A 27,763-nucleotide genomic window follows, 5' to 3' on the forward strand; every position below is an offset into this window, starting at 1 on the left:
TAAAATTAACGGATGGGCTATAGTATGACGTAGTATCAAGCAAGGTTCCATTGCTGACTTTACCATGGAGGCGGAATATGTAGTTGCTTGTAAAACTACTAAAGAAACTGTTTGGTTTAGGAAGTTTTTGACAGGTTTGAAATTTGTTCCAAACATGTCAATGCCCATCATCCTATATTGTGATAATAGTGGTACTATGGAAAACTCCAAGGAGTCTCGAAGCCATAAACGAGGAAAACACATCGAGCACAAGTATCATCTCATTAGGGAGATTATGCAACGGGGTGATGTAATAGTCACAAAGATCTCTTCGGAGCACAACATTGTCGATCATTTATAAAGGCTTTCACGACTAAGGTTTTTGAGACTCACTTAGGTTTACGGACATGTGTCATTTTGTCTAGGGCAAGTGGAAGATATTGGGGTATAGAGGATACCCGAGTTTATTGTATTGTACTTTATATTATATACTGTACTCCCCACTCGCTTTAGGACAAGTGGGAGATTGTTGGATTTAGTATCCTAAATTTCATTCATCTTGTAATTTGTAATTTTGTAAATACAAATTATTTATTTAATAAAATAAAAAGTATTTTATTTGACCTTTAGATAACATTAACTCAATCCAATAAACTAAGATCCAAGGTCATTTAATGAAATTTGAACAGTATGTGGTAGACATACAAGTGGGTCGTGTTCAAGTAATGACCTAAAAGGTTTGCAGTATATGGTTAAGGTTGGGTGTCTTATCCTGATGACACTACATATATGGTCCATTTTGTAATTATTACATGAGTTACAGTACCACAAACAATATGATCCATATTGTTCATGTGGAGACAGGTGAATAGGGGTATCCTATATAAAGAGTTTATATAAGACTGGACCACAAAATGATTAGTTCGAAAAGTACTAAGATATATGTATACTTTCATTTTTTCTCCTATTTGTCCAATTTTCTCACAATAAAATATAAGTCAAAACTTCAAGTAAATCCCACAAGATCTCACAAAATTTCAAAATAATAAAAGTTACCAAAATGATAAAGAGCTAAATACAAAAAGATGTATTTGGCTATTAACACGCATTCAACTTTACTAACATACAACCTTGTTAAAATATATAAGTCCTAAGATCCCCTTGATGTTTTCACTACTTTCTTTTTGTTATAATCTATATAAGATGGGGCAATTTTTTTTTTCTTTTAATGAGATAAACAAAGGTCAAACAGCTAACAAGAAGAAGTGTAAAAAGGGAGGAAAAAAAATAAAGAAAATAGAAAAGTGTTATGTCATAGATTGAAGTAGGGAAAAACATTTTAAAGAAGTGTTAGATCATAGATTAAAGTAGATAAAAGCATTTTTAACTTTATATTTTCAAGGTAAGACTACTAATATAACCTTTGAAAGTTGATAAGAATTTTTGCAAGAATATCAAGTTAGGTTATTTTTTAACTTTTGTAAGTTTAAAGGTATTTTTGTAATTTTTGAAAGTTCAGATATATCTTGAAACAAACCATCAACCGTTTTCATTCAGAACTATCTGTAAAAGTACTTTTTAACTTCTATTTACCATTTAAGAATATTTTGAAAATTTTGAAAGTTAAGAGATATTTAAAAAAAAATACAAAGTTGAATGACATTTTTCTAAAAAATAATTTAGCAAATAAGATTCTACAAGTGAGATATAAATTAATTGTTTGCATTATCATTATAAGGAATGTCTAAGCTCTAACAGAAAATTGGTATTTTATCTAACTGAAAACTATTATAAGTTAGAATCATCTGTAGCTATAAAACTATAATATAAAGGAAAAGAAGAAAAATGGGAAAAATGGTTAATTAGTACCAGATTTCATAAAGGCAATCTGAAGATAAAAGCTGTCATTTACCAAAATTTACAAGCCCTAACCTGGTTTTAAAAAAAGATTTTGTTTATAACTAAAACATCTCAAAATTTTCATAATCACTTTGTATACCCATACCCGCTGCAAAATCCATTTCCCCAAATTTCATCAATATTGCCTTTCTAAGCCATGTTCATGGCGCGATTACTCGCCGTCTTTCTTCTCTTTTCTCTGGTTTCCGCCGGTCCTCGGCTGCCGGCCGACGAAGGTACGTCCACGAAGCGGCCGGAGTAGGTTTTTAATTAAGGTAATTTGAGAAAATTTGATTGTTGATTAATTTTGATTATGTTCGATCAGTTGAGGCGTTGAAGGAGATCGGAAAGACATTGGGGAAGCCGGACTGGAATTTCACGGTGGATCCATGCGGCGGTTTGAATAGCGATTGGGTTTCAAATTCTTTGCGATTACGTTTTGTTAATAATGTCACTTGCAACTGCACGTTCCAGAATAACGCCGTTTGTCACGTCACTACATTGTACGTTCTCTTCTCTTCTTAATCTTTACCCGATCAACTTTTTTTTTTTTTTTTTTTTTTTTTTAAAAAAAATAAATTTACCATAAAATTCTACATACAAACACGTCTCTTTTTCTATTTTACTGTTTAAAAATTTGTACCCAACATATTGATTTTTATTTGGTCGGGTTTATATTGGTTTAGCTTTTGTTTTTGGTATTTTCCCTTTTCATGTATTTTTCTTTAATTTTTATTTCTACTTTTGTGTTTGAATGGGGTTTATTTCTTTTCTTATAAATTGAAATTTGACATTTTTGTTTTTTCTCAATACTTACCAGCCTCATAATAATTTTTTTTTCTAAACAACAAAAATACATGCACCATAATAATTAAATACTAAAAGATACATAATGTTAGAGTTTATTTTTGAGAGTCTGGTTCGATTTTAAACTTTTTGCACATAAAAAATCAATCTGAACCAATACTTTTTAGTTTTCTCCAAACACAAACCAATATGCCCGTTTTTATACTAAAAAACCAAACTAAACTATTGGATCGATTTGGATGATTTGGTTTTTCGATTTTTCAGTTTTTTGTTACACCCTTAGTGTTGAAATTCGAACATTTAACAAACAATTGAGTTGTGTCAAGTTTTACATTGATTTATAATGTTTTGAAACTAAATTTAAAATAGATGGCTAAAGTGAGTTTGACTCAATGATATTGACATGACCTCTTGTTCTAAAAGGCAAAGGTTCAATCTTTCACCTCTTAGTTGTACTAAAAAAATTTTAAAAACCGATGAAATCTAAGTAGTATGAGTTGATTTATAAAGTGAATAATATCTTAAGTTTTCTTTTTAAAAAACTGGGGCAACTTATAAAAACGTATGAAGGTAGTTGTAATTACATCATCAAATTTTCAATAATAAAAAGTGGACTCTCAAATTTCTTTAAATGTTAAAATTGGACCCTTAAATTTGTAATAGTTGTATAAATTAGATTCCATATAATAAAAATTGAACCCCAAACTTATATAATTACAATTTCTATTATAAAAATTGAGCCATCAAAATTATTTTATGTAAGTTTCAGAGTTTAATTTTAACTTGAGTTTGAGAATATACTTACAACTACAATCCTTTATGGGTGGTTTTTGTAATTGGTTTAAATTATTTACAAAAATAATAAAGGAAAATAGGAAGATTTATTTAATTGTTTGACAGTTAAAAGAAACCAGCTAATTCCAATGTGTTAGCTAAAGCAAGTGTTACAACTCATTGACCTAAATTTGAACTTCTTTATCAATCTAAAAAATAATTAGAAAAAAAAATGATGTGAAAACTAACTTTCCAAAAATAAAACCAATTATCTAAAGAAAAAGAGAGAAAAAAAACCAAACAACTAAATTTGTGAATTGAATTCATAAATATTTCACGCATATTTTCAAATAGGCTTAGTGTAGAAATCTATCGTGATCTATCAATTATAGAAATAACATTTTATTATACTTGAAAATATTTTCAATAATTTTACCATTTAAAATAATTACCCATCTTTTAACTTACTCACACGTTTTTTATTCTTTTCTTTTTTTCCCCTCTCACATGCACTACTATTAAAAAATCTCTATTTTGTTAATTTGTTTCATTTTCTCTTATTCTTTTAAAGATATAATATTTATCTTTGTAATTTCATAAATGTTCTAGAACTATAATTAGATTAGCGGTCCTTTAGAATTTTATAAGGAAACCAAAACTTAGAATGGTGTGGTAGCGGTCCAAATTTTAACGTTTCTATTGAAATAGGGAAAGAGGATAACACAAGGAGTTTACGTGGAAAACCCTAATTCAGGGAAGAAAAACCACAATAGAAAAGAACTTATTATTTTATGTATCTTTACAATAGGCCCAACCCTTGATATAAATAGAAGAATGTGAAACCCTAATTTAGCAAATATAGTAAAAAGACAAAAATGCCCTTAGGGCTAATTTAAAATATTTCAACAGTTTCAAAGTCCTGATTTTAGTCCAAAATTTTTAGGAGGTGTTTAGGGCAAGAAGTTGGTTATTATAGTTGGGTTTTAATAGTTTATGTTTGGGGTGTAGATTATTTTAGTTTTGATTATAATAGTATGTGTTTGAGTTGTAAACTATTTTAGTTTGAGAAGGAAATAGTAAACATTGTAGCAAAGAATAAAAAAATGGTGAATGTAAAATATAATAAATACTGTAGTAAATAAGAACTTTGAAAACTATAGTTAATTATGTGGTATTATAATCTTATGATAATCTTTGCCCCAAACAACCCTATTTGAGCATCTGACCTAAAAAAAGTACATATTAGTTAAGTACATATTAGTTAGCAGGAATAGTTTTTATATTTTGAGTTGTGCTTGGTAGCTTAATAAATAATATATTCATTACCAACTAAAATTATCCTTTTTATCTCTAAATTCTTACTAATTGATCACTTTGGTCTCAAATTTTATAAAATTTTACTTCTAATAGAACTATTAAATCCAAATAAAAGTTTGAATGATAGCTGAAGTAGTGAAATGACTTGCTAAAAAAATGAGCAATACTTTAGTTTATTTTTATTTACTTTTGTTTTTGAAAAAAAAAAAAAAAGTAGAAGATAGAAGTTTAGTTTAGTAGTTGTGGAAACAAATTATTGATGTGGATTTAGATTCAAGAGGGATCCAGATTTCACAAACAATGTCAAAATTATCGTATAAACTAAATTAGACAATATAGAAATCTCATTTCTTATATCAACTAGTTCGAAGAGTAATATTTGGGTGCAGTCTTACAATCATCTTCTTGCATTCCCTTCAATTACAGAGAATAAAAAATATTTTTTTAAAAAAAAGAAATGTTTACCATGATAGTAACTTGTGATTGAGGACTTAGGTGGAATTTTAAAAGATATGTGCAACCAGAATGCATTTAGGTATTTTTTTCAATTTTAAATCCATGAAAAAAAATGAAAACGAGAGAGATGAAGGAGAGAAAAAAATAGGGGAGAATTTACGATATCGGACAACTCACTTTTGCATTTCTTACTAATATATTTTTTATCATACACTTTAATTTTATCAAATTGGATTTTGAAATTTATGAGTGTTACAATTTTAATCTTACATTTTAAAAAAGTTTTAAATTTTAATTATAGCTGAAAATAAATTATTTCTACCTGCGTTCAATAAATTATAAAACTTATGTATGATACAAAATTCATACGATTTTAAAGAAAAAATCGACCATAAATCTATTTTTTTTTATTAAAAATTGAATGTGTTGAAAAAAATTATGAAGTAATAATTTGTATGTTGATTAAACTTACTTTTGTGCTACTAAAATTAGTAATTTTATGGAGATGTTTACACTTTATTTTAAAACATTTTTACTTTTTTTTTTTTCCTTTTTTACCATCAAATTTTTCCATTTCTTTTCTTAAAAAACATTCCCCTTTTTCCATTTAAAGACTGTTAGTAGGGAGAACAATTAAGGGACAAAAAATGCATGCATTAAAACTTTGAGATAAAAGTGACATTAATAAAATCTTATGACAGATTTTTATTATTTTTTAATTATTTTTTTAATGGATGGTTCATTTCACAGATTTTTTTAGGTTGTATGTATATGTTTAAAAATCCTAACTTAATAATTGTAATTTGAACTCTAAACACGTATAATTAAGTTAATTGAGATGACTCACAAATCATTTAAATACAACTATTTTTTCCTAAAATATCTTACCAAAGTGGTAAGATAAATTATCACTTAGGTTTTTTTTTTCTTTTTTTTTAATAAGTAGAAAAAATATAGGAAGATGAGAAAATGAAAAAAAAAAAAAACAGAATGTCTAATTGCATCTAACAGTTAAAACGAAATCTTAACGGAAGGTATAAATTGATTCAATTATCATATTTTATATTATAATTGATACAATTATTAGTTAAAGAATTTTATGACAACACTTTTTTGTCCGAATAACTTTGTCATTTTTTGTTTTATATATTTTCCTTCAAAGTATAATTATCTTTTAACAATAATTTATCATTGGTCTATTCAGAAAGAAAGTTTCTTTCCACTTACAATAAGGTTTCTTTCCACTTACAATAATATGTGTTTAAAACTTAGTCAACAAGATTTAAAATTAGATATAAAATGTATTTAAAACAATTTGATCGATTTTTTTTGAAAAAAAAATCATAATAAAACGTAAAGAAAAAAAATCGCTTTGCTAAAATTAAAGTTTAATATCTAATGGTCCTAGTAACTTAGCTATACATTACAAATCTAACAAATACACGTTTATTTAATTTTGTCCAATATCTATTATGTATAATACTATTAATAAAAAGTTTTAATTTTCGTTTTATGATTTTTAACTTTAATTACGTGGAAATTTGTAAGCCATAAAAGTAAATCAACATGTAGAAACAATAAATAAAAAGTTACACTTTTATTACCATATATAAAAGTTAGAATTTTTATTTAAATATATTGTATATTATTTCTTAAAATACCATATTTTTTTTAGTACAATAATCATAGAGGAGATTGGTGATTGAACGCTCGATCTTTAATGAGGAAAATTATAAGTCGAGTTAAACTCATTTTTTTAAAGATTCTTTTAAAAATTACCTTTCACCTTTTATTGTTGTTGTCATTATTTCAGGTAAGAAATATATATTTTTATGTCTATATTTCAAAATAACAGTTTTTCTTGTTTCCTTACAAAATCTCTGACTATTAATGTTGGCAACTGTTCAACTTTTTATACTTTTCTCTATTTTTTTAGGCTTACTTTTCTCTGATTGATTTCAAAGTATATGATAAGTTTTGTTGCTAATAAGCTTAGGTGACATTTTGGAAGATGAATAATTATATTTGTGATTTTAAATAGAATTAAATCATTAAAAATAGTATAAATGAGTCATATAATAAAGTTTAGGATTTAAATTAACACAATTAATTATTTATGTTCCCCGCGACATGGTCTTGCAGGCGTCTAAGGTCACTGAACCTTCCAGGTACTCTGCCACCGCAAATAGTGAAGCTACCTTACTTGCAAGCACTGTAAGCACTTTTCTTTCTTTCTTTTTTCTTTTTTTTTTTTTGGCTGCTCAATTCATTGATTATTAATAAAATTGCCCATCATAATCAATCACTCGTTGATTCTCTCGGTTAATTCAGCGATCTTTCCCGCAACTATCTCAGCGGCCCAATTCCTCCAGAATGGGGTGCCACAAAGCTTGTCAACATGTATTTTCTATCCTTAAATTTCTGTAATGTCTTCAAAAACTGATTTATATGGCTTATCCTTAGAGTATTCTTTTTTCCAAATGTATGAAACCTAACATTCTGTTTACGTCAGAATGCACTACTGCATTTTATAACTTATCACGTTAGAGATGACCATGTCTATTATAGTCCTAACTCGATGAACATATTTATCGCGATTTTTTTTTCCTGTTGTGTTTTTCTCATTTTTCTCAAAGTTTGTTGTATTTTTGGACGAAAAAAATATAAATTGCGATAGAGATTATCATCGCGTTAAGCCTACATGGCCATCTCTAACGCGATATGTTATAAAATGTTTGTTGTGTTTTCTCTATTTTTCTCACAATTTGTTGGATTTTTTTGAAAAAATTGAAGATCGTAATAGAGATGGTCATCATGTTAAAGCTATAATAAACATGATCATCCCTAACGCGATAAGGTGAAAAATGCAATAGTACATTGTGAGGTGAGCAAAAGGTTAGATTTCATACATTTATGGGTGGGTCATCAATCATAAAGGCTCTTTTGAAAGGTCATCCGTACAAAAAACTCCTTATTCTTATGTGTATGGGTTATTTTGTAGTTCCCTTCTTGGAAATCGATTTACGGGTCCAATCCCAAAAGAGATTGGAAACATCAGCACTCTTGTGGAGTTGTAAGTTCATATTACCCTATTGTTTATGCTTTGTTGTATAAATAATATCACATAGAATATCAGAAAGTACGTAACCTTGTATATATGAGAGAATCTGAGCCTAACGACTTTACGTTCTCCTTGAGACAATTTTACTAACTCTAGTGCGTGAGTTTCATGAGTAATTGTCTCCTAGGATAGAACAGATTATTTTTTCCCTAGACTAATGCTGCCACTAGTTTTTGGTTCTTAGGATCCTTGAAGTTAATCAGTTATCAGGAAGTCTACCTCAAGAACTTGGAAACTTGAAGAGTTTATCAAGATTGTAAGGCTCTTCAACTCTTCATAGTTGAGTTTTGTTATTTTCTTTCAAGTAATTGTTTTAAGTTCTCTAGTTATAATGATTTGGGCATTCAAGAGAGCTTTCTGCTGGTCATTCCTTTACCGTTGTTTGTTGTAATTTAGACTTCTTTCCTCAAACAACTTTTCTGGGGAGCTCCCATCTTCACTGGGAAATGTAATCACAATGACGGACTTGTAAGTTCTTGAAATTTGTTAATTTTAATTCTGAGGAAACAAATGAATAAACAAATAAAACAAAACTTCTCTTTGTAATGATGCAGTCGAATTAGTGATAATCACTTCACAGGGTCAATACCTAAGTATATTCAGAATTGGCCAAATCTTGCAAAACTGTGAGAAATTTTCTCTAATCTAGCTACTCTTAGTTTTACTTGGTTGCTATTCTATTTTCTCTCACTCAACTAATTTCATTGTGACAGAAATATTCAGGCAAGCGGGTTGAGTGGACCAATTCCTTCTGAAATTGGACTTTTAACAGCATTAAGTGATCTGTTAGTTTGCTTCACATTCCCTGTGGTCTTGTAAGTCAAAGTATTGTGCGTTTCTATTTATTCATATTTGAGTTGCAAAATGCAGGAGAATCAGCGACTTGGTTGGAGCTTCATTCCCCTTTCCACCCGTTAATTCTTTGACAAAATTGAAAACCCTGTAAGTTAATCCCTCTGTGAAAACTCGAGACGTCCGTGTATTTAATCCAGCTATTAATTAATTACTAGTTATATATAGGATATTGAGGAGTTGCAATATAAATGGGATGCTGCCTAACAATCTTGATGGATTGGAAGATGTGCAAACCCTGTTAGTACAGTTTTACTCTCTTCTTCGTCTTGATGCAATACCATGATTAATCGAACTTTAGTTATTCTCTACTGTTCTTTGACAATACTATTTTGTTATTATTTTGCTGATCTTCTTCTGCAGAGACTTCAGCTTCAACAAAATTAGTGGACCAATACCTCCTGGCTTTGAAGCTTTGAAAAAAGTGGATAGAATGTAAGTAATGTGTGATCAGAAACTTTAAATTCTATGCCTAAGCTGTAGTAGTTTCTTAATATAACCTGGGGGATAAGTCAATCTCTCTATTTTTTGGAGAAAGTTAATTGCTGAAATTCATTTGTTCTCATCTCATAAAGAGTTGGGTAGAAAAGTAACCTGACAATTATCTGAATTTTAACCCTCTAATTTACTGTATCACTATGAATAATGGACTGGATTTGAACTTAAAAACTCTGGAAACGGTGGCTTTATTATGCCATTCGGTTATGGAATATATGTGTGTCGTTTCTCTTGTTGGAGATTCGTCCTAGAGTTTATATTTATCTAAATGAAATACAAAAATATAGTCTGCTTATTTTAAAAAGTTCAAAAGGTCAAGTTGTTCGCAAACTAATATCTTGTTTGAACCTCTTCTAGGTTAAACTAAGACCAAGTATTTTCCAATTATTTAGATATTTTTATTTACACTATGATCTCAATATGTACTGATAGATTTGCCTTTGAGTGCCGGCCTGGTTGGTTAAGGACCATGATTTTAAGTAACACCTATCTAGAGGTCGTGTGCTTGAATCTTTGGTGAGCTTAACAAGAGAAATCATTAATGTCTCCAAATTCTAGGTCTTAAGGTGTGGCATAGACTTTTTAAATAGAAAATTATGTGTATAAAATTTTGATATTTAGTCAAATGTTTGATTGTGATCATTGTTGTCTTCCGTACTGTCAAGCTCATTAATTGCACTGATAATCTAATATTTTCTTGTTTAGATTTTTAAGCGGGAACTTGCTAACTGGAGCTGTGCCTACTTGGATGCTGCAGGAGGGAGAAAACATGTAAGTTTCTTTTCCAAATGCTATGTTATGGTTATTGGTATGGAGGTGCTAAAATTGAAAATCAATGTGCTGAGATTTCAAAATAATGGAAAAATATTCACAGAGAGAGAACAGTTCATATGTTTTTTACACCAGTCTTTAGGAAAAAGCATATTTCTTGCTTTACAGAACCATTTCTTTTCCCAGTGATATAAAAAGGAAATTCGTTTGTACATGATTGATGTTTTAAGAGGTTAGATGTAGTTTATGACTCTGATTAACATTTTTATGTTTTTTTTCTTAGGATGGAGGAGTTAGTTTTAGTTCTTCCTATCTGGAAGAATATAAATCTCATTATTGTTCTTTCTTACAGTGATATCTCTTATAACAAATTTACTGAGACAGATTTTCAGGCCATTGGTTGTGAAGCACGAAGCATGTGAGTTCTATTATTGTACAATGTTTTTATACCTTATGAGAAATATAGCTTATCCAATCTCGTTTGTCCCATGCAGAAACTTATTCTCGAGCTCTTCACAGGACGATACTTCGTAAGTTTTTCTGTAATCTTGGTGTTGGCTTGTTGTTTGAATTGTCTAATATTCTAATGACCTCTGAGCTTCTTATTTAGCAGTGGAATAGTTTCATGTTTAGTGGGCTCTTGTGACAAAAGTGAGTTGAAATGTTTGTTTCCATAGCTTATTTCAAACATTAAAATGTAGATCATAGCCTAATAAGGCTGCTTAACTAATTGAATAAATTAGTGAGTTCTGTTCATTTTATTTATCTTTCAATAGAAACCAATATGGTGTTGTTATTGCAGCTTCGTACTCTCTCCATATCAATTGCGGTGGGAGGGAAAATTTAGTAAACGGAACAATCAGGTTTGATGGAGACACAAACACGGGCAAATCATCATTGTTTTTCCAAGGTGGAACAAATTGGGGATTTAGCAACACGGGTAGCTTTATGGACGATGATCGCTCAACAGATGACTTTATTGCATTAAGTCCACCTGATCTCCCAATGAAAGATTTTGCATTGTACTCGAATGCACGGATTTCTCCAAACTCTCTTACTTATTATGCATTTTGCATGGGTAATGGAAACTACACATTAAGCCTCTATTTTGCTGAGATAGAATTTAGTAACGACAAATCATACAAAAGCCTTGGCAGACGCATATTTGATGTCTACGTTCAGGTAAATAGATAACAAAACTTATCTGGTACTTTACCCACTTCAAGATATATATGTTTGTATATTTCTACATTATTAGCTTACTGGTTACTTTGTTACCTTGGGAATTCCTTGATTTATCTCCAATATTGCAGAAAGAGCTGGTGTTGAAGGATTTTAATATTGCTGATGAAGCAGGCGGTGTTGGCAAACCTCTTGTAAAAAAATTCACTGTTTCTGTTACTAATGGTACCATAGAGATCCGTTTCTTTTGGGCTGGGAAGGGGACAACTGCAGTCCCTTTAAGAGGAGTTTATGGTCCTCTGATTTCAGCCATTTCTATTGATCCTGGTAGGTAGACCCTGTATTTGATGACAAGTTTTGGTTTATTTATATGGTCTGCAACCTTATCAAATGAAATGTTCGATGTAATTATTGTTTCTATTCACCCGAAACAGACTTTGATCCACCATTGGAAGGTGGAAACGCCATATCTGCCGGTGCAGTGGTTGGAATTGTGGCTGCTGTGGTCTTTATTATCATCTTGGTTCTTGGGGTCTTGTGGTGGAGAGGCAGCCAAAGAAAGAGAAGCACGCTTGAACAAGGTAATCTCATAGTATGCATGGATTGTGAGTTTTTTTGTTATTAATTTAACAAAGCTATTTCTTCCATCGAGTGGCTAATGGTAGGAGGAACAAGAATCACATAGGTTCTCTGGCTCGTGAGGATGGGGTGTGTACCAATAATGACGAGGAGATTGAGGAGGAGATCCTTTTGGCCTTCTCTAAGCTTTACAGTCCAATTATTCAGGAGAAACCCTTTGTTAAGGCCTTGACTGGAGTCTTATTTCTCCTAGGGAGGATGGGGCTGGAGGAAATCAGAATGGTGGTCTTTAGTAGTGATAGGAATAAATCCCCAAGCCCAGATGGCTTTACCATGGCTTTTTTCGAGGAAAATTGGAATCTTGTTAAGGGTGATTTGGAGGGGGTCCTCAAAGAGTTCTTTGAAAGAGGTATTTTGAATCGGTTCATGGTGGAGACTTATGTTTGTCTAATTCCCGAGGAGAATGCTAATAGGGTGAAGGAGTTTAGACCTATTAGTCTCATAACCAGCATTTATAAGATCTTGGCCAAGGTCCTTACTAACCGGTTCACGACGGTGTTGCTCTCTCCCATCTCTGAAGCGCAAGGAGCTTTTCTGGCTGGGAGGCAAATCTTGGATCAGGCTCTTATAGCCAATGAGGCCGTTGAGGACGTTCACATGAAGAAGGAGGGAGTTATTCTTAAGTTAGACTTTGAAAAGGCCTATGATGATGTTGATTGGAATATCTTGGATAAGGTGATGATGAAGAAAGGTTTTTAAGAAAGGTTGTGGGTTTAGATGGAGGATGTGGATGTGGGTTGCATAAGGAATGTGCAGTACTCGATCTTCATCAATGGAACTCCAAAAGGGTCGATTCAATCCTCTAGAGGTTTAAGGGAAGGAGACCCCTTGTCCCTTTTCTTGTTTTTACTTATGGTGGATGTCCTAAGTTGGCTTGTTTTAAGGGGGTGGAAGGAAACATCATAGAGCCTTTAAGGTTGGGTCTAATGAGGTGGCCTTATCCCACCTCCAATTTGCTGATGATACGATTCTGTTTTGCTCTGGGAGAGAAGACTCCTTCTTGATCCTTAATCATATGGTGGAATTCATTGAAGCCATGTCTGGTCTTAAAATTAATAGGAGCAAGTGTCAAATTCTGGGGATTAACAATGACCAATAAAAGATCGAGAGATGGGCGGAGAAGTTTGGGTTTGAGGTTGGATCTTTTCCTTCTTCTTACCTTGGGCTTCCCTTGGGAGGTAATCCGAGGGGCTATGACGTTCTGGGATCCAATTTCTGAAAAGATCTGAAAGAGGCTCGTTACATGGAAGAAAAGTTTTTTTCTCAAAAGTGGGTAGGTTAACTCTAATCAGATCGGTGCTAAATGGTATTCCTGTGTATTACTTTTCCCTTTTTCGGGCTCCTAGCTCGATCTGTAAGAGCTTAGAAAAATTTATGAGGGACTTTCTTGGGGAAGGTATGGATGAAGGGAAGGGTTCTCACATGGAGAGCTGAGAGGTGGTTAGGTGTCCTGTGCATCAAGGGATATTGGTAATTTAAGGACTCGCAATAGACCTGTGTTGGCTAAGTGGCTTTGGCGCTTCGCCCTTGAGCCCGAGGCTTTGTGGCATAGGATCATTGTGAGCAAGCACGGTAACCATCCAAGCAAAAGAACGGTGTTAAAGGCACACATGGGAAACTTTGAAAAGAAATTTCGGTCGAACTTCCTACTTTTTCTCATTTTATTTGGTGTGTTGTGGGGGATGGTAAGAACACATACTTTTGGGAAGATCAGTGGGTGGGGGAAAGTGCTCTTTCTTTTGTCTTTTCGCATCTTTATCATTTATTCGCCTTAAAAAACTGTCCGGTCTCGGATTTCTTATTTTGGTTTGAGAACTCCGTGTCTTTTTCTTTTGGGTTTCGTCTGTCCAATAGGGAAACGACGGAGGTTGCCTCTTTTCTTTCTCTTTTGGAGGCGTGAATCTTTAGGGAGGGGAGACTGGATGTTCGTATTTGGAGTCCGAATCCTAGTGATGGGTTTTCTTGTAAATCCTTATTCAGATTGTTATTGGATCCCTCTTCCTTTGAGGTGTCTGTGTTTGATATGATTTAAAGGATTAAGATACCTAAGAAAGTCAGGTTCTTTATTTGGCAAGTCTAGCTTGGTCGTGTGAACTCTCTCGATAGGCTTGTTAGGAGAAGAACCTTGCTTGTGAGGCCTTTTTGTTATATTCTTTGTCGGAAGGTGAAGGAAGATCTGGATCATCTCCTTTAGGACTGCCAGTATGTGAGGACTATATGGAGTTTCTTTTTGCAAGAGTTCGATGTGAGCATTGTTGGATAGAGAGACGTTCGTGTGATGATTGAGGAGTTCCTCCTCCATTCGCCTTTCAGAGAGAAGGGCCATCTTTTGTGACTTGCTGGGGTATGTGCAGTTGTTTGGGATATATGGGGGGAGAGGAATGATAGAGTGTTTAGAGGGAGGGACAGGGAACCTTGTGAGGTGTGGTCGTTGGTGAGATTTCATGTGTCCCTTTGAGCTTCGGTTTCGAAGCTTTTTTTGTAACTATTCTATAGGAAACATTTTACTTAGCTGGAACCTCTTCCTTTAGATGATGATTTTTTGGCGGACGTGTTTTTGTTTGTCCCTGTATTCTTTCATTTTTCCTCAATAAAAGTAGTTGTTCTTAAACAAAAAAAAAAAAAAAAAACATAGCTATACCATTCTCTCAGACTTTTTCAACCCGTCTTTGAGTTCTAACGCTAGCTAAATTCGTAAAGTTTTGGACGTTACTGACATCATATATATCTCTTTATAGATAATAAAACTGTTAGAAAAATCAGTTTACTGTGACTCTGTTAGAGATTGTGCATACGAGGTAAAAAGAAGAATTATGGAGAACTAATTCTTCTTCACTTAAATATGCTTTATTTTGCAGAGTTGAAGGACCTCGATTTAGGAACAGGATCATTTTCATTAAGACAAATCAAAGCTTCCACTAACAATTTTGATGTTGCCAATAAGATTGGAGAAGGAGGTTTTGGTCCGGTTTATAAGGTGTTATTGTCGTTTGGATTTCATTATTTCATCTCTTCTTTCATAAATTATATATTTTTGAGGTGAAGATCTGTCTTTGGAATTGCAGGGCGTTCTTAACGATGGCAATGTAATTGCAGTGAAGCAACTTTCTTCAAAGTCAAAGCAAGGAAATCGTGAATTTTTGAATGAGATAGGCATGATATCTGCATTGCAGCACCCTCATCTAGTGAAGCTTTATGGATGCTGTATTGAAGGAGATCAACTTTTGCTAATATACGAGTATCTGGAGAATAATAGCCTTGCTCGTGCCTTATTCGGTAAAAATATTTCCTTACTATCTTTGAACTGTTATTGGTCTTTCGAATTTTTTTTTAATATATTGGTGATGGCATAAATGATGTAATAAGCATCTCTGCAAATTTGGTATACTGTAGGACCTGAAGAATATCAACTGAAATTGGATTGGCCAACTAGGCAGAAGATTTGTATTGGTATTGCTAAAGGTTTAACATACCTTCATGACGAGTCAAGACTAAAGATCGTTCACCGAGACATCAAAGCTACCAATGTTCTTCTCGATAAAAATCTAAACCCCAAGATTTCCGACTTTGGTTTGGCCAGGCTGGATGAAGAAGGAAATACACACATCAGCACAAGGGTTGCCGGAACCTAGTGAGTTACCATTGGGGGCATTTTCCTCCATGCTTTTACAAAATAGAGAAATGACGAGGGAGAAAGATTGGCTTATTACTTGGAGGACTGTTAGGACATCCTAAGTGCTACATCATAAAATCTTAGGAAGATGTGTCTTCTTTAAAGTTAATTTATTTGACGAATTTACAATCCAAATATTCACACAACTACACCATTGTTTTTGTAGTGGATATATGGCACCAGAATATGCCATGCGAGGCTACTTAACCGACAAAGCAGATGTTTACAGCTTTGGCGTGGTGGCATTAGAAATAGTCGGTGGTCGAAGCAACACAAGTTTTGGAACCAAGGATGATTGTTTATACCTTCTTGACTATGTGAGTTGGCTCCATCTTTTACTCGTGCATAGCTATTCTGTTCTATAATATTTTCATTACACCAGAAGTTTCAAGGAAGGATGTGATCCTATTTTTATAACCATGTCTTATTCAATCTTTATGTGGAGTGTGCGTTTGTGCTAGGCAACTCAGTTACATTCCAGTCCTTAATCAACTCAGTTACATCATAGATCGAGCTGATTGTTTCATCTTTTTCCTAGTAAATGAAACCTGTTATGAGTGGTGGCAGACTGAAGTCATTTGTATCCTCTATTCTCAGGCTAACATTTTAAAAGAGAGAGGGAATTTATTAGACCTTGTGGATCCACGGTTAGGCTCTGAATTCAACAAGACAGAGGCGATGACGATGATCAATATAGCCCTCCAATGCACGAATATCAGTGCTGCAGACAGACCCTCCATGTCAACAGTAGTTGGGATGCTGGAAGGGAAGATTGCTGTGGAGTTGGTTTCAGATCTCAATCCCTCAAAGCAAGATGTGAATGCAATGTGGAACCATATGTACCACCTGAAAGGGAAAACGACGGGCGAGAGTGAGACGCAAAGTATGTTGACATGTGAGAGTGAGACGCAAAGTATGTTGATGGATGGACCATGGACTGATTCTTCAATTGCTGACAGTGATAACCTTCCCATCGTGGTTAATTCTAAATACTCGGAGAACAGGATTTAGTGTTGGTATTAACATGTAACTATGGAAGCCTTCAATTGCTTTGATGTATCCTCATCCTTTGTTGGCTGTTCCACATTCTTTTATTCTTTGTTCCTTTTCATGTTTTTCCATTCACATGAGCCGAGTTCAACGATAATTGACATAAAATTAAAAATTTAGAAACCTATAAGATATTTTTGAAAGTTCATGGATTATTTAAACACAAACCTTAAAGTTTAGGGACTAAAATATAACTAAAATAAGCATTATCTAGTACATTCTCCTTGAAACATTTAAAGTATTTTTAAAAATTTTCACAATTAGAGAACAATATCAGACCACATCAAAGAAGACAACATGACGTTTACCTAAGAGAGACACGTGTAAAAGATGTATATACTAAAATTTATAGTATCTATACATACTTTCCTCTTTTTGTGTTTCACGTCAGTATGCTTTGTTTTTAAAATAATATTGGACCTCTCTGACTTTAATATAGAGTTCCATAATCTTTATGAATGAAAAATTAGAGTGTGAACCTAGAGTATGATACTAAGTGGACTAGAACTTTTTCATATATACCACTTTATGCTTTTTTTCCCATTTGAGAAATGTCTACCATCTTATATTGATGTGAATAAAGGCAAAAGACTCGTTTGAATTGATTGAGAAAAAAGTTTTATAAAAGTCATTATTATTTGAACTCTTTTGATAAAAAAATTGTTTAAAATATAGTGTTTCAAAAGCTATTTTGAGTAGTTGTCAAACACTTCAATTTTTTTTTCTTAAATAAATTATTTGAAAATTAAACGCTTGAAAAGTCAAACCAATTATCACCAAAACAACATCACAAATAAATAGTTTCATTTTATTTTATGTTACTTTTTAAGAAAAAGTGTTGAAAAATCAGATGATCAAACTCAATCTAAAGATAAGCTAATTTAAAATTTTATAAACTGAGATGGGAATAGGTGATAGATTTCATTTAAAATTAATTTCGCCTAAACTAAGAGCATGTTTAAACACCACCTTAGCCCCAAATATTATATTTAAATTAATTACAACAAAATATCTCTCATTTCTTCAAAATAAATAAATAAATAAATCTCTCTCTATCATCCAGTTACCCTCCCTCACTTCTTTTCCTTATTATTATTATTATTTTTTTTTTTTTAAAGAAAGACAACTCACACTTTAAAAAAGAGAAAAAGGAAAGATTCATCTACTTTGGTTACCAGCCTCATCTTCATCTTAGTGCACTTATCCTTCACAAACGTTCATGGAATAGATATTTGGATTACTGTATTTATTTTGTAATATTGTAAGATGTCCCGACATTTTGAGATTCTCGGACATCCTAGGACGCCCTTACGAAAGACATCTCGAGAGTTTTTGGATGCCCTCCTAAAACATGTATTTTCCAGATTCTTGAGTTGAAAGCATCCCAATTTTACATTTATATATATATTAATCTTCATTTATATTATTAATTAACATAAATACTATCAACCATATATATCAATTTTTTGTCATATCATAATTCTTATTATTTTTTAAGCAAGATATTCAAATTCAAATTAATACTTGATCTTAAATTATGATATATTATTTGTTGAGAAAAATGACATATAAAAATAATATATATTATGTTAATTTAAAAAGAAATTCAAATTGATAAAAATAAATATGTTATAGAAGTTCAAAATAATTATAAATTAATAAATAGTCATAAGAGAATTCTTGGAAAATTATGTAAATTTAAGACATTCCCGAGTAGTAATCCTACGAAGCAAATACAATAGTAAAAATATTCCCCAAATATCTACAAAAATATTCCAATAAAACAAACATGGTAATTGAAAGATGCTGACATCTATAATTTCATATATCTATAATTTGGGCATCTAAGATTTCGGTCATCTACATTCCCAAAAAAACAAATGACCCAAGAGTTTTGGATGTCGTTCTAAAACATGAATTTTCAGGATTCTCGCGTTGAGGGCATCATCTTCTTTTTACTTATATATTTTACTTACAGATATATATATACACACATACATACATACATACATCACTCTTCTTTATTTTCATTTTATAATTAAAATAAATACTATGAACTATGTATTTTATTCTTTTCCGTTATATTGTAGTTATTTCTATCTTTTTAAAGAAGGTATTATTTCAAATTTAAATTAATATATATTTTTTTAAAAAATCATAAATTAATATATATTATTTTGGTAAGAAAAATAACAAATAAAATAGTAAAACTATATTAGTTTAAAAAACATTAATGGAAACAAATATATTATATAAGTTCAAATTATATTAAAATTATAATTTAAATTCAAATTGTGTAAGTTTTGGATACCTTTTTGAAACATGAATTTTTCAAATTCCTGAGTTGAAAGTATCCTCATTTTACATTTTTGTCCACATTTTTTTCTTTTTTTTTTTTTTACACACATATATATGTGTGTGTATATACATAAATCTTTATTTGTATTATTAATTAACATAAATACTGTCAACCATATATATCATTCTTTTGTCATATCATAATTCTTATTATTTTTAGCAAGATATTCAAATTCAAATTAATACTTGATCTTAAATTATGATATATTATTTGTTGAGAAAAATAACATATAAAAATAATATAAATTATATTAATTTAAAAAGAAATTCAAATTGATAAAAACATTGTTATAAAATTTTAAAATAATTATAAATTAATAAATAGTCATAAGGGCATTATTGAAAAATTATATAAATTTAAGACATTCCTGATAGTAATCCTACGAAGCAAACACAATCATCAAAATATTCTCCAAATATCTACAAAAATATTCCTACAAAACAAACATGATAATCGAAAGATGCAGACATTTGTAATTTTGTATATCTATAATCTCGACATCTAAGATTTCAGTCATTTACATTCCCCAAAAAACAAATGACCCTAAGAGTTTTTGATGTTGTTCTCTATGAATCTTTAGTATTCTCTTGTTGAGGGCATCATCTTTTTACTCATATATACATATATACATCACTCGTCTTTATTTTCATTTTATAATTAAAATAAATTATATGAATGATGTATTTTACTCTTTTTGGTTATTTTATAATTTTTTTATTTTTTAAAGAAGGTATTCAATTTCAAATTTAATTTAATATCTATTTTTTAAGAAATCATAAATTAATATATATTATTTTGGTGAGAAAAATAACAAATAAAATAGTAAAACTATATTAATTAAAAGAAATTTCAAATTAACGAAAACAAATATGTTATATAAGTTCAAATTATGTTAAAATTATAAATTCATGAATAGTTGTAAGAAGATTCTTGGAATATTATCTAAATTTAAGATATTATCATGTAGCAATCCAACAAAACAAACACAGTTATCCAACTATTCCCATATATCTTTAAAATATTTTTACAAAACAAACATGGTTATCTAAGGATGTCAAATATGTGTAATTCCAGACTTCTACAGATTTGGATTATTTACATTTTCAAAAAACAAATATCCCCTTAAAAGAGTTTTGTTTTTCCTTGGGTAAAACCCTTTAAAAATAGTCCTTTAATTATTGTAGGTAAAGAAATAAGAAACAACCCTTCATTCACTTCACTCACAAAATTCAAATTCTTCTATTGTAATAACGAATAGAATAAGATCAACTGATCAAGTTCTAGTTTCTCCCTCATTACACATTTTTTAGACTACACTTTCAAAAAAATAAAGAAAATGTCACAATTTTGTATTGATCTTAGTGCAAATTCCTTTCAATGGATGAAAGATGAGTATGTGCCTTCAAAGAGAGTCCTACACACTTGTATTGGAAGGAATAATATAATATTTCTCCCACCACATTCTCAGGAGCTACCACAGGAATTTTTCTTTAGAAAAACTCAAAGCCTTGATCAAGTATTATTATTATATTATTATCATTAGTATGATCTTTAAATCTTCATTTTTTTTTTTTTTCATTTGTAGCTCTTACTACTTATTCTTCTTCTTTTGCTTTTTTTTCTTTGAATACAAGTATGGGAATTTATGAAACTCCAAATATGCTAAAGCATATGAAGGGATAAAAATGTTCCATATAGATTAAGATTAAATTTTTTTAAAAAAATTATGGGATAAATAATAACTAAATTAAAGTTGAATTATATAGTATTCCATATGTTGAAACAAAGGTAGAAGAAACAAAATCAAACAAAATCGTTGTTGCTTCCCTTGTTGTTTCTTTGGTTCTAAGCTTTGCTTTGGATCTCCCATGTTGCCCCTTGATGAGGGTAAGCGTATTTATATTTGTTTAAACTTTTTCTTCTATTAATTTCTATTAGCCTTTATCAATGATAGATTTCTATTAGTTTTTATTAATGATAGACTTCTATCAGTTTCTATCACTGATAGACACTAATAGAAAGTTTATCAGTTGTCTATCAGTGTTTTTTTTTTTTTTTTTTTTTTTTTTGTAAATAATTTGACATTGTTTCTATCTGTGAAAATTTCCCATGTTTTATCGTTCTATCACTGATAGATGTTGATAGAAGTCTATCAATGTTTATCAATATTTTTTTGTTATTTTTGTAAATAGTTTGACATTGTTTCTATCTGTGAAAATTTTTCATGTTTTATTGTAATTTATTTACAAAATGGTCCTCATTTTTCTTAAGAAACCATGAGAGCACAAGAGTAATTTTTGAATGGTTAAAGTCAATTTTTTTCATGTTCAAAATCATTCCTATCTAAACATGTTTATTGACCGTTTTCTTTCATTCAAGTCAATTTCACATGTGTTTGAACTATATTTTCAAATGTTTAATTAAAAATAAATCATTTTAGAAGGAATTGAACTTTTTGGCAACAACTCAAAATAACTTTTTAAGTGTATTTTAATTAGTTTTTATAAAAAATGTTTAAATAAAAAAGAGTTTTTTGAAAAATACTTTTTATCAAGTCAATCCAAACAAGCACTTCATTTTTTACTACATACTTTTAGATGCAATTTATAGTCAAACAAAATTTATTTTGAATGATTCAAAGACATGTTCGTGCAATTAAAATTGGTTTTAAATGAAACAAAAATAACTTGTTTACATAATTTCAAAATCACTTCAAAACATTATCTTGAGTTTTTAATTATAGCCAAAATCTTTTTTTTATTTTTTTTTTTGAAAACTAGGTCTCGTTTGGTAACTATTTTGTTTTTTGTTTTTGTTTTTGAAAATTAAGCCTATAGACACTACTTCTACCTCCAAACTTCTTTCATTTCTTATTTACTTTTCACCAATGATTTAAAAAACCAAGTCAATTTTTGAGAACTAAAAAAAGCAACTTTTAAAAAGTTGTTTTCGTTTTTAGAATTTGACTAAGCATTCAATCATTGTACTTAAAGAAAAATGCAAATTATTGAAAGAAATATAGATGAAATATGTTAAAATTTTCAAAAACAAAAATAAAAAATCAAATGGTTGCCAAACGGACCCTAGTCTTTTAATTTTCAAAACTTTGCTTGGATTTTGAATACATCTATAAAAATAGATGACAAAATAATGAAACCTATATAGGGAAGTAGTGCTCATAATCTTGATTAAAAAAATTAGGCCCCTTTTAATAAATATTTTGTCTTAATTTTTTTAGAATTAATCTTAAAATTAAACACCAACTCTTATCTAAAATTTTCCTGCTTTATTACCTACTTTGATTTTTTTTTTTTTTTTTTTATATAAATTTGGTTTTATTTTTGAAGTTTGACTTATAATTTATACATGTTTTTTTTTAAAAAAAAATGTGAAAAACTTACCCATAAATTGTGAGGATACAAAAAGATAAAAAATAAAATAGTTATTAAATGGTCTTATCAATCAATGTGTCTTTATTAAAATTAAGTAAACTTAATTAAAATGGCATATTGTACGTAATGTTTTTCTTACTGTATTTTTCTTTTAGTAAAATGACATACTTTTATTATGTTACTGAGTAATTTTTCTTTAAAGAATAAGAATTACTCAAACTAACATGAGTTTATTCAGTGGAAGGTTTAAAGTATATTGCAGAGACGTTGGGAAAGAGAGATTTGAATATTAGTGTAGATTCATGCAGTGATCTGTATGTGATTAGTTGCAATTACACATATCTAAATGATACCGATATGTATGCTCTTTCTCATCTTTCAAGTAGGACCAATATATATATATATATATTTTGTTTTTAAAAAACCATTCTTATAGTTTGCCCTAAATTTTATGTAAAGGCCGTTGAAAAAAATAATGGGCCTGTTTAATAATATTTTCATTTTTTTTTATATATTTTTCACTTTTTAAAAAGAAGACTTAGTTCCGATCTCTTGTTCTTAATTAGTTTTAGTTCTGAATTTATTGTTATTATTTTTTCACATAGAAAATAATCAAACTTATATATTAGGTCTATAGTACACGTAAAGTTTTAGGCCATTTTGAGTTATGCTTATTTTGGCTTTTAATTTTCGATACATATCTCTAATATTTTCTATCACATTATTTATAGAATAATATAGTTGAGTTGGATATGAGTCGACATCATTTAAGACAAATGATTCGAGGAAGAGATAATATTGCACGTCAAATTTATTATTGTGGTTAATTTTGCATCAAAACTATTTGTATTTGATAATGCAAATTTTGGTAATTTTTTTAATAAATTTTGATGTATATTATGTATTTTATATTATATAACTAAATTATAGTTACAATATAAAAGACAATAAAAAGCCTAAATGAGCATAGCTCAACTAACATAGTGCTTATATTATCAAACTCGATATTAGAGGTTTGATAACGTTGAAAATGAAATGTATATGTATAAATTAAAATAAGAATCTTATACTTGATAATCATTTTTTTCTTTACATTATATATCTTTAAAAATTCATAATACTAAAATAATTTGAATTACACTATTTTTTAGTGTGTTTTTGTGAAGTTTTTTAATTGAATTTTTGATCTCTTAGTTTAAATCTTTGTTAGTAAGAAAATAAAAAAACAAATAATATTTACATTAATAATGAGAAAACTTTAAAATAAAAACTTATCACTTCTATAAGAAATAAAAATCCATTTCTAATATATTTATAACTATTATTTAGGTTCCTTTAAAAAAAAAAACTATTCCTTTTATATATATATATATATATATTATATTATATAAAAGTTAATTCAAATCTAAATCTCAATCTCACATAAAAAGTTAAAAAAAAAAATCAGGTTTGATAAGAAAAATAAAAAATTGAAAAAGATAGTGATACTTAGCTATTTCTACTCCTGAAAAAGTAAAAAAGAAAAAAAAAAGTTGAAAAAAAGAAGAGATACCTAGAGTAGAAAAAATTGTAGGTGATGCCTAGGAGCTGAAAAAAATATACAATGTCAAAGAATAAAACAAACACAAAAATGTGGCAATAATATTCAAATAAATTAAAAATAAAGGCTTAATCCATACAAGATTAGGGAGAGCGGGTTAACAAATTTAAAACAAAAAACAATGAAGAGTGAATACATGATCGAAACTAAACATTTAACTTTATTTATAGATAAAATTTAGATTTGAAATCTTAATTTGATTTTACAAAAAAAATTTAGATAGATCATTTATTTATTTATTTATTTATCATGCGTGATTCTTAACAAAAAATTGTTTAAAATATTGTCTCTCTTTTGATGCGATAAAATATGATTTTTTTTTTTCTAATTTTTGTCTTTTAATTTAAATTATAGATAATTTTTTATTTTTTTTTTAATTTTATGTGAGATTTCTCAACAAAAATAATATTAAAATTTTATTTTATTTTATTTTTTAATTTTATCTTAATGCTCAAAATTAGGAAACAATATTTATTAATGATCTAAATGTCTAATTATCTAAGATAATCAACCATAGGGGAAATTGGAAAATTAAAAGTTTCTCCCACGTAGCCTCTTTTAGATACTATAGTATTCTTTATGTTTTTCATTTAATTTGAATTAGACATAAATCTTTTTATTTTTTTTTTCTTTTATGCATCACGAAAAGTCCAAATATATTGAATCTGGGTGTTAATTTTTTGTTCTAGATATACCGAAATTCTTTATATCTCCCAAAATTTAATTAATTTTTGGCAAATTTTGATATTTGGGCTGAAAGATGTGAAAAATTATATAAGATTTGGTATAAAATTTAAAAAAATTATATAATATATTTATCAAAATTGATAGAATCTAAGTGTAAACTGCTAGAGATTTCATCGAGAAAGTCCAAAACAATGTGAATTAGTGACAATGACTTTGACAACAATGTTATATTTCTTCTTTCTTTTTTGTTTCTATTGGAACGATGTAGTCGAATTAGTGACAATAACTTTGAAGGACAAATACCAAGTTTTATTACCAACTGGATAAATGTTACAACAATGTGAGAGCTTCTCTACTTTCTCACTTGTTTAAATTTCACCATTATAATAAGCCGTTATGTGTAACACAAGTATATATTTATTGCGACAGAGAGGCTCAAGCAAGTGGATTGAGTGGCCCTCTTCCTTCTCAAATTGGCCTTTTGACCAAATTAACCGACCTGTTCGTATTCACTTTGATTTCATGAAATAAAAAGAAGAAAGGGAAGAAAGAAAGTTAAGCTGTTTTTCTTTTCATACACATGCAGAAGAATCAGTGACTTGAACGGGGATTCCTCACCATTTCCATCTATTCAGAATTTGACCAATATCATACAGTTGTAATAAGTTAAGCTGTTTTATATTAATCAGGTTTAAGTTTTTTCTGTCAGTATGTAATGCATACAGTTGATAAAGTGTTGTGTTGCCTAGAAACTTTTATATTTTTATAATGAAATTTGTATTGACTATCAAATTCTAATGGTAGCATACACACTGTTTTTGGTTGCATGCTACCATTCAATTAGTTACATTACCTTTTGATTCAAATATTTTGCAGAGATCTCAGCTTTAACAAAATAAGTGGGCAGATTCCTCCCGACTTTGAGTATCTTGCAGGAGTAGAGAACATGTACGGAACTTTATAAAGAAACTTAAATTATAATATCGTGGGACACAACTCAATATGAATAAAATTCATATTATCATCTCATAGGTCATACTGGAAACTTATGTGAATAGTATAAATGTGTAACATCATACTAACTTGTTCTAATATTTACTTGTTTAGATTTTTAACCGGAAACTTGCTAAATGGTTCAGTGCCTGATTGGATGCTAGAGAAAGGAAACAACATGTAAGTTTCTTCCGAGTCATAATTGCACCATAATTGCAGTGAAACAACTTTCCTCCAAGTCAAAGCAAGGAACCCAAGAATTTGTGAATGAGATAGGCCTGATATCTGCTTTGCATCACCCGCATCTAGTTAAGCTTTATGGATGTTGTACCGAAGAAAACCAACTTTTGTTAGTATATGAATACATGGATAATAATAATCTTGCTCAAGCAGTGTTTGGTAAGTTTTTTTATTGTGTGCTTCAAAATTATGAACATATTTTGTGAGTTCCCATACATGGGATGTATTGACCATATTAATTAACATTTTATGAATTGAAGGACCTGAAGAAAGCCAATTGAAACTAGATTGGCCAACAAGACAGAAAATTTGTATTAGTATAGCCAAAGGTTTGGCTTATCTTCATGAGGAATCAAGATTGAAGATTGTTCACAGAGATATCAAAGCGAATAATGTATTGTTAGATAAAAATCTCAACCCCAAGATTTCGGACTTTGGTCTTGCCAAGCTTGACGAAGAAGGAAATATCCACATAAAGCACTCGAATTGCTGGAACTTTGCGAGTCTTTTTGAATAAACTATTCTTTTCTTTCCTTCTTTTCCATAATTGATCCAACTAGGTTTTGAATCGTTTACAGTCTGTGCCTACCCAACTCCAATCAGACTTCGATAATGCTATCAAACTAATAGCATCTACGTTCTTACCTAGCAACAATGTATAGTGTTAAAAAGTTATTAAATTTGAGTTCTCCGGTAAATGCATTCTCACATTATTAATGCCAAATATCTCGATTTTGCAGTGGTTATATTGCGCCAGAGTATGCAATGCGAGGTTACTTAACTGATAAAGCAGACGTTTACAGTTTTGGCATTGTGGCCTTGGAAATATTTAGTGGAAGGAGCAATACTACTTATCGATCAAAGGATGATTGCTTTTATCTACTTGATTGGGTAACTTGAATTTCATTCTTATGGGAATTGTAGCTTTCTTTGTTTTTATTGCATTTTATCTGGTAATGTCATTTGCAAGGAAATTCAACTTATTACTGGTATTCTTGTAATGTTACTACTTTGGTTAATAAATAGGCATGGAAATTACCTTATTGAAGCTGTGCAATTCTGATATGTTGTTGATATATGCTAATTACTATGGTTTCAGGCACTTGAACTAAAAGAAAAAGAGAGTTTAATGGAGCTAGTTGATCCAAGGTTAGGGCCTAATTTCAACCAGAGAGAGGCCATGAACATGATCAATATTGCTCTGCATTGCACCAATGTGGTTCCAGCAGAAAGGCCTAAGATGTCTGTAGTAATGGGGATGTTGGAAGGCAAGATTGTTGTCAAGGAATTGGTTTCACATCCAAATGAGTCAAGAGCAAAGATGGGTGCAATTTTGGAGCAAAGTTTGGAACAAACTAACAATCAGAAAGTTTGGAACAAACTAACAATCAGAACCAGACAGAAGTTGACATCTCAAGTACCAATTATTCTTCAACATCAATGAGTAAAAACTAGACTCTCAAATTACATCTGC

General features: G+C 30.0%; 2 protein-coding genes across 8 annotated transcripts; both read left to right on the top strand.

The window, feature by feature from the left end:
- Positions 1 to 1,960: 1,960 nt before the first annotated feature.
- On the top strand, positions 1,961 to 17,089 carry LOC120087250 (probable leucine-rich repeat receptor-like serine/threonine-protein kinase At3g14840). 7 transcript variants are annotated; one of them, XM_039044179.1, is made up of 24 exons: positions 1,961 to 2,114; positions 2,204 to 2,381; positions 7,375 to 7,446; positions 7,564 to 7,632; positions 8,234 to 8,305; positions 8,538 to 8,609; positions 8,750 to 8,821; positions 8,908 to 8,979; positions 9,067 to 9,138; positions 9,224 to 9,295; positions 9,374 to 9,445; positions 9,569 to 9,640; positions 10,409 to 10,474; positions 10,827 to 10,892; positions 10,969 to 11,004; positions 11,085 to 11,125; positions 11,277 to 11,656; positions 11,788 to 11,983; positions 12,091 to 12,237; positions 15,154 to 15,272; positions 15,361 to 15,571; positions 15,689 to 15,926; positions 16,135 to 16,285; positions 16,566 to 17,089. In XM_039044179.1, the coding sequence occupies exons 1-24, from the start codon at positions 2,036 to 2,038 to the stop codon at positions 16,977 to 16,979; spliced, it is 3,039 nt and encodes a 1,012-aa protein (XP_038900107.1). In that variant the 5' UTR covers positions 1,961 to 2,035; the 3' UTR covers positions 16,980 to 17,089. The 7 variants fall into 7 exon arrangements, with proteins under 7 accessions (XP_038900107.1, XP_038900108.1, XP_038900109.1 ...); XM_039044180.1 differs by having other exon boundaries at positions 11,088 to 11,125; XM_039044186.1 differs by having other exon boundaries at positions 1,962 to 2,114; positions 7,564 to 7,655.
- Positions 17,090 to 26,399: 9,310 nt separating this feature from the next.
- LOC120084992 (probable LRR receptor-like serine/threonine-protein kinase At1g53420) lies at positions 26,400 to 27,733 on the top strand. The gene is given in 5 exon segments (XM_039040807.1): positions 26,400 to 26,448; positions 26,550 to 26,764; positions 26,766 to 26,788; positions 27,030 to 27,180; positions 27,389 to 27,733. Coding segments are annotated over 5 exon segments (768 nt in total). The 5' UTR covers positions 26,400 to 26,414.
- The last annotated feature ends 30 nt before the right edge of the window (positions 27,734 to 27,763 follow it).

The sequence above is a fragment of the Benincasa hispida genome, chromosome 9 (assembly GCF_009727055.1).
Source record: "Benincasa hispida cultivar B227 chromosome 9, ASM972705v1, whole genome shotgun sequence".
In the NCBI taxonomy this organism is placed as follows: Eukaryota; Viridiplantae; Streptophyta; class Magnoliopsida; order Cucurbitales; family Cucurbitaceae; genus Benincasa; species Benincasa hispida.